Source organism: Berghia stephanieae, chromosome 9, assembly GCF_034508935.2.
Source record: "Berghia stephanieae isolate SIO BIC M18660-M18661 chromosome 9, UCSD_Bste_1.3, whole genome shotgun sequence".
In the NCBI taxonomy this organism is placed as follows: Eukaryota; Metazoa; Mollusca; class Gastropoda; order Nudibranchia; family Aeolidiidae; genus Berghia; species Berghia stephanieae.
In genome coordinates, this window is record NC_088368.1 from 1,828,207 (window position 1) to 1,839,342 (window position 11,136).

At 36.8% G+C, this 11,136-nt stretch overlaps 1 protein-coding gene across 2 annotated transcripts; it reads left to right on the plus strand.

The window, feature by feature from the left end:
- The first annotated feature begins 1,140 nt into the window (after nucleotides 1–1,140).
- LOC144979472 (surfeit locus protein 2-like) lies at nucleotides 1,141–10,832 on the plus strand. Of its 2 annotated transcripts, none has more exons than XM_078926139.1 (5): nucleotides 1,141–1,288; nucleotides 5,254–5,405; nucleotides 6,201–6,304; nucleotides 7,728–7,955; nucleotides 10,610–10,832. In XM_078926139.1, exons 1-5 carry the CDS (start codon nucleotides 1,217–1,219, stop codon nucleotides 10,825–10,827), a joined length of 774 nt encoding a protein of 257 aa, XP_078782265.1. In that variant the 5' UTR covers nucleotides 1,141–1,216; the 3' UTR covers nucleotides 10,828–10,832. The 2 variants fall into 2 exon arrangements, with proteins under 2 accessions (XP_078782265.1, XP_078782266.1); XM_078926140.1 differs by lacking the exon at nucleotides 1,141–1,288 and adding an exon at nucleotides 2,731–2,871.
- The last annotated feature ends 304 nt before the right edge of the window (nucleotides 10,833–11,136 follow it).

Below are 11,136 nucleotides of genomic sequence, written 5' to 3' on the forward strand. Positions count from 1 at the left end.
TTGACAAATCCTCTGAATGCAGGTCAAAGTGCCAAACACTGACCTTTGGACAGGAAAACCCGAAGAGCAAATGGATGTCCAGGTCAGGTGCAGAAAGTGGCGATGGGTTGGCCATACCCTGCAGGTAATATACCCAAACATGCTCTTGAATGGAACCCGCAAGGCAAGAGCTGTGAGGCAAGAGGAAACGGGGTCGTCCAAAACAGACTTGGAGGAGAAGTCTTCATCAAGATTTGTGTGTCTCCAATCTTACTTGGAGTGAGGCAAAGGTCTGTGCCAAGGACAGAAGAAGATTGAAGAGTGCTGTTGAGGCCCTATGCTTCGCCAGGAGCCAAGAGGCACAAGTCAAGTCGAGGGAAGAAAGTTTCTCGGCTACAAGGCAGAGAGACAAAGGCTGTTCCACATTCATGCACAGCTTCAGTATCAACATGGAGCTCTGTTATCCTGAAATCAGTGTTAGTCAGACATTGCTTCTCCCCGTATCAGTCGGACAACAGGAACAATTTGACAAATTCATCACTCGGTGGTTTCATGTGTGCGTGATCAGGGACTCGAGTAAATAGGACATTCTGGCTGTTAAAAGTTTTGATAGGTCAACAAATTGGACACTTTCTCATCACACATAGTCATGTTTGAATTCTATTTCAGAGAGAGAGAGAGAGAGAGAGAGAGAGAGAGAGAGAGAGAGAGAGAGAGAGAGAGAGAGAGAGAGAGAGAGAAAGAAGAGAGAAAGAAAGAAAGAAAGAGAGAGAGAGAAAGAGAGAGAGAGAGAGAGAGAGAGAGAGAGAGAGAGAGAGAGAGAGAGAGAGAGAGAGAGGGAGAGATAGATAGATAGAGAGAGAGAGAGAGAGAGAGGTGTTGTGTTAATTTTACATATATAGACTCAGAAAACCCGAATAGTTGGAAAACTATATCAATATCAATTTAAAGAATAGTGGACGAAAAATATCAACATAATATTAATATTAACAAACATCAACACAGAAAATAAGTAGAATGTGTGGCACTAAATGCCAAAGGTCATGCACCATAGTTTCAATTAATTCAAACTCTCTGGTTGACTTGCTGACATCCAGGCGACACTTTATCTATATCACTAGAAATTTGTACTTAATCATTTCAATTTTTTGGAACGCGAAAACGAAAGTAAAAGCAAGTGCAAGAAGGAAAGACTTGAGGAAACATCGCACGAGTGTCTCTCTTGTCTTGAATCACAATGGCAGAAACTGATGTTCAGCGACTTTTAGATCTTCATAAATCACTTGTGCTCGACGAAAAAACTCAAAAGGTAAACCTGATTGCTTGAATCAATACTTAGACTAATAATATCTTTCGACTCGTCTACAATGCTTACTGATGTTTTTTTCCCCATCTTCAGATTATGATTAGGTTCTTGTTTGATATTTTTCAAATGGCTGCGGTTATTCAGAGTCGACTCTGAATAACTGTAGACGATTGACTCTGAATAACTGGCTACAGTTATTCAGAGTCGGGGAGTCGACTCTGAATAACTAGACAGTTATGAGTGATGAATTTCCAGTTACCAACCACACGGTTTTTCTGGTTTTTTTTCTTCTCTCCCACCTGTTTAACCCTACGGGAAAAAATCGTTTTACTTTTTGGTATTTTCTTGTCTCTTCTGTCATGGCAGTTTTTTGCATCGGTGATTTGCATTGCGGCCGCAAAATTTGCAATTTTTTGCAAATTGTTGAGATTTTGCACCCAAAAAAAAAAAAAAAAAGAAATATTTTAAAAAATATAGAGAGCTGAGCCGGTGTTACCAATACTTATAGCTTCTATAACCAGGACAAATCATTCGTTTGGACAGAAAAATAAATAAAAACTTACCGCTTACCGTCAAAAGCAGTTTAGATTTGAAGATGCATTTGTTTTCTATCAAAAAACATTCGGTAATGGACAATCTTTGATGAATTTCAAAAGTTGTGTTGAAATTATATCCTAATTGTTTTCATTATTAATTCCTCGCGAAATCGTGTGGGCCCCGTTTCTGTTATCAAGGTTCCGCCTAGCCAGGCAGGGTTGCCAGATCATTTTTGAGTAAGAGACCAAACTAGCTATAGCAAGAAGCCAGATTCCTCGGCAGGAGCCCAAATACCACCAAACCCACCTTAGCCTCGCGAAAACTCTTTAGATTTGTTAAACAATTTAGATAGGATAAGGAAAATTCGTATATATAGAAGCATTAGCAAATGCAATCTGTGGCGTTAGCACGTGTTGCATTTAGATATTTAGATTGCCAAATAAAATAAGTTTTACCGGTACCAGAGTAAAACGATATAACGGGGAAAGTCAGAGGAAGCCAAAAAGTTGGTTACAGAGGCCAAATTTGGGAGGCCAAATGGCTTGGGAAAAGGCCAAATTTCTCAAATTTGGCCACCAGGAGGCCAAACTAGCAACCCTGGCCCCGGGTTTTTAAAAAAGTTTATTGGGAAAAAGATATGGAACAAAGTGTCCATTGATAGGTATGCAATTTGGTGCATTAGTGCAGTAAAAAGGCCTTTTTTTCTTTTATTCAATAAACTTGACTGCTGGTGGACCCTAGGCCTCTCTACAAGTCCAAGAAATAATACTCACTTTTTCTCTGCTCCAACGAAAATATCTACCCCCTACCGGTCTAATTATTTGTAGCAGACGACAAATTTCTCAAAACGGTCACGTGACACTGTAAAAACAACACAGGAAGTCCATGAAAGCTTATTTACGGCATTTCCTTTGAACCGTGTAAACAACAAAATTTCGTTTTCATTCGACTCAACGGGTCAGATTGGCCGGTATTTTTTAACGAACTAAAGTTCTGAAAAATCAAAATGTTTCTTAGAAAGGTGAAAGATGCTAGTTTTTGAAACAGAGGTAGGTTTTTAAAAAAAATCTTTATATTTTACGTGAATGCATGCTCAAGGCGAGTTGGACGTGCAGCGGAGGTTGGTAGGCCAAAGGCCCACCTCTCGACCGGTGATGATAACCTTCCGCGGATTTCTGGGATTTTAGGATTTGTTCATAAATGTTCCGTTGTTTTTTGTCATGTCAAACATTTTCTGCTCAGTGGTAGTTCAGGGGGAAAAAAAAACAATAATATGCCTTCTATCATTTTTTGACACCTCTGCTCAGTTGCATGAATTTTGGTGACACTCCTTTATTTATGACGTTAGTCTAGACACGCTGGCGCCACAAAGGCAGCACAAGACACATGGTGGCCATGAATGAGAAGATGATCGAAAGGGAAGGGGATGGTGCAAATGGGTGTAAATATGTGTGTACTTTTTTAGCTGTAATATGATAATACATTCATTTGACGATTTTAGAAGGTTTATAAGCGTGTCTTTTTTTTTTTTCTTCCTTTTTAACTTTTGTTTTTCTTTGATTGTTCTGAATTTGTTTATAGAATTCATTACAACTTGTGTCTAATTATTAAACAATTAAAAAAATATATCAATTCATTAATTCTCTCTCTCTCTCTCTCTTTCTCTCTCTCTCAGCCACCCTTCTATCTTCATGTTATGTTTATAGATATCATTTGGTAATAGAGAGATAATAAGTTAGGCTGATCGATTTAAGAAATGATTGTTTATAAGCTAATTTAAATTTGCTTTGTTGATGGAATATGATTTGCAATTGATTAATAAAAAGATTCTTCTTTATAAGCGACTGAAGTTGAAAAATCGCCAAGTTTTAAGAATTTGGCATTAAAATTGCCATCTACAGTTATCCAGAGTCGACTCTGAATAACTGCCTACAGTTATCCAGAGTCGACTCTGAATAACCACTTCGTTTTCAAATATAATAAAATAATATAGACGTCTGTACTTATTATTTGTGACAGAGACCGATATGCTTTTAAAACCTTACTTATAGATCGAGAATAGACGGTTCCAAAGTTATGATGATTTTACTAAAAAAGTTCAAAATCTGTGACTGGGAATTCCCCCCAGGCATTCAAGTTCAAGGTGTCTCAGGTGATATATGGTGAAGGCAATTGTAAGCAAAACATGCGATTTTGTATTTTATTCTTATCTCTATTGGAAGCCAGTGTAGTGACTGAAGGACCGGTGTTATATGGTCCCAAGGCTTTGTCCTCGTAACTATAAGAGGAGCAGCTTTGTTTTGCATCAACTGTAGTCTGTTCAGCGATGTTTTTGTAGGTCGTACAGGAGAGAGTTACAATAATCCAAGCGGCTGGTTACAAACAAGGGACCATTTTGTCTAGGGAGACCAAGATTTTGGCTTCCTGGTGTAAAACCGTATTTTGTAGTTTATGAAATTATTTCTTTCTGCTTAACGAGGCGAGTTTTTTTCTTCTATTTATTTATTGCTTGATTGTCTTTTGTTTTTTTCTTGCTAATCTTGAATTAATGTAGATGGTTCAGGCAAAGTATTCAGTTTTGCCAATTCATCTTTCAAGGGTTTAGTCTGTGTGGTAGCACTGTGGATCACATATTGTTGGCAAATCTTTCCAGAATCTGTCCAACTCAGCTTTGAAGGCGTTTACACTTTCAGCATTCACAACTCTCTCTGGCAAGTTATTCCAAGTATTAATTGTTCTAACAGAAAAGTAATTGCTTCTTGCCCTAAGTCTGCTGTGTTCTTTTTCTAATTTCATTGAGTGTCCCCTGGTAGGGCCTTGATTGTTGATCTGGAAATTTTGTCTCTTGCAGGTATACATTCCATGCATAAACTTAAATAATTCGATCATGTCACCTCTTTTTCTCCTATGTTCAAGGCTTGGGAGTTTGAGTTTCTTCAGACGATCTGTGTATGGCAGGTCCTTAAGTGAAGACAATAATTTTGTGGCTCGTCTTTGGACATCTTCAACTTCTTGGCATAAAGTTTTATTACAAATTTGCCAAACCAAGTTTCCATACTCTAGGATTGGCCGGACAAGTGCTTGGAATAGGAGGGCAAATATTTCCTTGGTTAAAAAGTCAAATGTTCTTCTTACAAAACCAACTATTCTATTTGCTCTAGCAGTGATCCTTTGAACATGTTCTTTGAACGACAATTTGTCATCTATTAAAATTCCCAGGTCTCTCTCACAGTCATTCACAGAAAGAGAAAGGCGGTTACTATTGAGATCTCCTTCTTTCATCTTGTTTTTAACATTTTTTAAAAGCTTTGACATATTATTATCATGCACCCCCATTCCTTAGCTTCTACCTTTTGTTTTAGATGTGTATTCCTGAAAATTTGGCAAAGAAATTCAACTTTTTATAATTATTCAAATTGAAATAATGCCAGATAAAATGCAGCCTGACTAACCACGAGATGCCAGCTAAGGCCAGCGCCATCGAGAGCTATGTGAGTGGCAAAAAGTACAAAAGGCTGGCTGATTTGAATACATTTTTGTATGGGGACCACAAAGAACACATAGTACAAAACAAAAAGAAAGAGTAAGTGTTTTGTGTTAGTTGTCGAGTTATTGTTTACAATTTTAGGGTTCAACCGTCATTCAGATTTTGATTGATTTGTATTGAAAAAGAAATTGTTTTTTGTTTCGTTTTAAAAAAATATTATTCTAACGATTGTTAGCTGATTGAAGAAATTGTATATCTTCCTGCACTAAATGAGTTCAATCGTTTAAAGTATTTTTTGGTCAGATTGTTGTAAGTAGAGTCACCCACCCAGTGACACGTTGGTCGTCATTAAGCCTGATGTGGTGAAACCTTATAAGCAATGGACTCAGTCGGAATTTATATCAATGCCTTATCTCAGTTCACACCCTATCTCCACAAACAAATATCTTTACCCACCCACCTCCCAACATTTTAAAAATTTGTCTTTATTATCTTATTCCATTTTTATAATGTGCTTTGGAACTAGTTTTTGTTGTTGTTGTTGTTGTAAAGTTTAACTCCAAAAGACAAAGATATTTAGTATTTTTAAGAATTGAAAAGCCCCAAATGTTGGAAAAGTGTAGATAAAGTCCTGACTTTGTCAATTTTAGAATATTTTTTTATACTTTGCTATTATTTTTGGCATCAGTTTCCAGTTTTTTTGTTTTAAAAATAAAAAATTGAATCATTATTTATTTATATATATTTTTATAGTATAGTTCTGCAAAATTATCTCTGTCTTCTCGTCACAAACCTCATGTTAGTCTCATATTTTAATCTTTTTTGTTTTGTTTTTAATTCTTCGTATCTTTTAATGAATATTTTCCCTTGTTGTCTTGTTGGCCAATGAAGGAATGAGTTGTTTTGTAATCTGACTCTGCACCATTTGGAGAAAACAGCCCAGGCCATTCAGCGACACATCAACGGCAGGAAATACAAGAACGCTTTGGCCAGATGTGAGTTTTTATTGTCGTCTGTTGTTTTTTAAACGATCTGCCAATCCAGTAATGGCAGTAAAACAGGAGTGAGTTGTTCAAAAATCAGGATTTTGAATTTTAACAATCTAGATTTTTTAATGAACCCCCAAAAATAAAAAACAAAACAAAAAACGGAACATATTTTCACCAAAAAGAAAAATCATGATAATCTTTTTGTTTGTGTTACATCCAAGAAATAGATTTAAAATTACAGTCAATCTTTTTTGTTTTTTGTGTCAACAATGACATCAAACATAAAACTAAATAAACTCACAGAATTGTTTTGCTTGGAATAGCTGAATACTTCTGGTACTTTTATTTCATTTATTTTTACTTTTATTTATGCAATTTTGTCTTTTTTTATTTGTTTATTTATAATTGATTTATTCATATTTATTTCTCCAGTTATATTTAATTATTTCAAATGTTTCTCCTATTTATAACTGCAGATTTTATATTATTTTAAGTTCAATATCTAGATATTCTCTCACCGCAGTCAGGTGTAAAATGAGTATCTGGCTGTTAACAGAGTTGTCTAATAAAAATAATTATAAAATATTATATTTGTTGACCACTCTATTGTATCATGAGGAAGTGCTCAGAGTGCTTTACAGAGTCACCAGCAATTCAATTTGGAAAATAACAATAACAAAGTCTTAAGATGAAGAATGCTTTAATTTTTTAAATTTTGTTCCAGAGTGTTGGGATGTTTCTAGAACAGGATTGTCCTCCACGTCGATGTTAGAAAGAAAATTGTAATGTCACCTAACAGGCGACATGTCTCGTCCAATTTGTTAGGTGTTGATGTTGGCTAGGGACCTGTTGTAAACCTCTTTGGGCACGTTTAGTGGATATTGCCTTATGTAAAATCTCACAGTTTTTGTGTGTTTCTTTTTACAACAAAATGACGGCCATCTTTCGATGTCTCTCATTACTCACTCTTCAGGTTTAGAAGATAGGAAAAAAACCCAGTGACGTGTAGGCTAGTAAGTGTCATAAGACCAAGACATGGGCATTATCTAATAGTGGGCTTTATTTCTTTATTTATTTTACAGTCATCGTGCATTATCAATGTAAATCCGTGTTGATGATTTTCCTCTGATCCACGGAGATCTGTGATTTTGGAGTCAGATGTGGAATTTCCTCCTTTTTTGAAGTTACATTTCCCCCAATCAAATGTCCTGGCAGGGAGAGACGGCGTGTGGTGGCAGTTTTCCACTCTCCAGAAGATAGCTAGAGTATCAATGTTTGTACATCATCTCAATGGCTCTAAAAGTGGGATTTAATGCAGTAAAAATGGGGCTTAAAAGCAATTTTTTCTTCTTTTTTCACTTTTTCTCACCATCAGCACTGGGAAATGTTTTGCTTATTTCTTTCTTTAATTGCTTGTTTATTGTGCCAGGGAAAGAATGCCAGAAAACAGGAACCAAGTTTACCCCAAAAATTCAGCGCAAAGCCAAAGGACCAAATCAGTCAGATGATGATAAGGAAGATGATAAAGCTGATGATGGCAATGATGATGAAGATGACGTAGCCAGTGATGGAACTGTTGTGGAAGACGGGAGTTCAGATGATGAAGATGATGTTGATGAGGAAGAGGACGATGACGATATGAGTGATTTGTACCCAGGTGTGTTGTCATGATACAATGTGTAATATTGATGATGTGTAGTTTTATATTTCAACAAGTTGCAAAGCTGTCCATAGCCATAGCTGTGTCCAAATCAAAATGTGCCCCACAGCATCAAACTGGTTACATGCCAGGATAAAAGTAGAATGAATCTTCTTCTTCTGTAAGGCTGATCTTCGCTAGTCGAAGTCTCCCAAACAGTCCGACGAAACTCCTATCTGGTTTTCATCTGTTCCATGTGTCCTGTCTACCTCTGTGGTTGTTCTTTGTGTCCTGCCTATGTAGTTGTTCTCCCTATCCAGTTCGTTACGTCTTGTGCGGCTATGTGGTCTAGTGGTATGACACTCGCTTTTGGATCGGAAGGTCCTGGGTTCGAGCCTCGCGCTCGGTGCATAGTTGAGTCCTTGGAAAAAGCTCTTTACTCACATTCTCTCACCGTACTCAGGTGTAAAATGAGTACCTGGCCGTTAACAGCGTTGTCTTTGTCCGAAAAATTGTAATATCGCCTAACAGGCGGCATGTCCCGTCCTACATGTTAAATGTTGCTGTTGACCAGGGACCCCTTGTAAAGCGCTTTGAGCACGTTTAGTGGATATTGCGCTATATAAAAGCTCAATTTTTTTTTTTTTTTTGAGACCACCTCCTCCTTGGTCTCCCTCTGCTCTGCTTACCCTCTCAGACACCAAAGCTTTTCCATTGACGTATGAGGAATGAATATGAAATTTAAATGATCTGGAACAAAATGAAAGTGTAGGTTTCTACACGTTGTGACATTTTATTCATTCTTTTCAATAGAACACAATAACCATCTTAACTTGTCTTTCTGACTATTGAATAAAAAATAATTTATCATCATTTAAATTACTCTGACATACCGAGTACCGTTTACAGTTTCAAGAAAATGGGTCACACTAAAATATTTGGGGCAAGTGTAAATAATTAATTTAGCCTCAATTCAATAAAAATCTAAGAAAAGGTTTACCAGACAAAGCAAAAATAAAAATACAAGAAAAATAAAAACATCCCTCAGAATCAGTCGGGGATTTGACCTCAGACCTTCAGTTCAACCTCAAAAAGCCTACAAGTCTGGGGCAGAATATATACCCCCCCTCCCCCCCCCCCCCCCCCCCGCCAAAAAAAAAAAGGGGGGAAATGAAAAGAAAAAAAGAAATCATTTCTAGTTCTGTATTTTATTCTCTTCTGAACCCCTGGATGTGATCACTTACAAATGCTGCCGTGTCAGTATTTTTAATTATTAATTTTGCATTTGTCTATTTGACAAGTAATAACGTTGGAAATACGGCCTAAGTTTTGTCTCGAGTTCGGCAGACAAGAGTAGAGTTGTCTGCCAACCGCCTCCTTGCCAAAATTTAATCTTCTTCAAGATTTGATTGGGAATTTTGTCTGTTTATAGATTTGAATAAAAATGCTTTTATTCTCCTTTCACCACAATCTCTACAATTATAGAGGTCAAGTAACTTTATCACGGGAGCAACTGGCACTTGGTTTTAATTTGCGATATTTAGTCTTACAAAAATATTTTTTTTAAATATGTGTTTAGCCTTCTGGCCCACTTGGCATTGAGTTGCTAAACATAGTATTCTATTGGAAATACAATTACGATGTGACTAACCAGGACGATGTGACTAACAATTACGATGTGACTAACCAGGACGATGTGACTAACAATTACGATGTGACTAACCAGGACGATGTGACTAACAATTACGATGTGACTAACCAGGACGATGTGACTAACAATTACGATGTGACTAACCAGGACGATGTGACTAACAATTACGATGTGACTAACCAGGACGATGTGACTAACAATTACGATGTGACTAACCAGGACGATGTGACTAACAATTACGATGTGACTAACAATTACGATGTGACTAACCAGGACGATGTGACTAACAATTACGATGTGACTAACCAGGACGATGTGACTAACAATTACGATGTGACTAACCAGGACGATGTGACTAACAATTACGATGTGACTAACAATTACGATGTGACTAACCAGGACGATGTGACTAACAATTACGATGTGACTAACCAGGACGATGTGACTAACATTACGATGTGACTAACCAGGACGATGTGACTAACAATTACGATGTGACTAACAATTACGATGTGACTAACCAGGACGATGTGACTAACAATTACGATGTGACTAACCAGGACGATGTGACTAACAATTACGATGTGACTAACCAGGACGATGTGACTAACAATTACGATGTGACTAACAATTACATGTGACTACCAGACGATGTGACTAACAATTACGATGTGACTAACAATTACGATGTGACTAACCAGGACGATGTGACTAACAATTACGATGTGACTAACCAGGACGATGTGACTAACAATTACGATGTGACTAACAATTACGATGTGACTAACCAAGACGATGTGACTAACAATTACGATGTGACTAACCAGGACGATGTGACTAACAATTACGATGTGACTCACCAGGAATGGTAAACTCTGCGATTGTTTTTTTTCTTGTTTTTTTAATGTGTGCAAAGACTGATCTATTTTTTCTTCTATTCTTCCTCCTTTCTTTTTTTATTTAAAGTTGTTTTTGTTTTTTTTCATAGTCACATCTAAGTTTTTTCTTCCTTGTTTTTCAGCCGCTGATTTCGAAGAATTGAGTGACGAGGATGAGGATGGGGATGAAAAAGAGAATGAGGAGGAAGATGATGAAGAAGATGAGGAGGAGGAAGAAGAGGAGAAAGACAACACAAAGAATAAGAAAACAGTCGAGAGCAAGAAAACGAAACGGACGAAGACGATGAACGGACATGGTGGATCTGCCAAGAAACAGAAAATAAAGAAACCCAAAAGTTGATTTTATACCAGTGTGTTTGAATTTTTGTTTCAATCTATTTATTTGGTGTTGTTACAATGTTTGTTTCAATCTATTTATTTGGTGTTGTTACAATGTTTGTTTCAATCTATTTATTTGGTGTTACAATAGACTGATACCACACATGGGTAATGATGAGAATAGAAAGCAATGATGTTGGTTTTCCTTGGATTTGTAGAAATTCATGATTTTGGTGTCAGAGGAGAAATTTCCACCTTTTAAAAAATTTACATTTCCCCCAATCAAATGTCCTGGCAATGAGAGACTTGATGTGTGGTGGAACAAATTAAT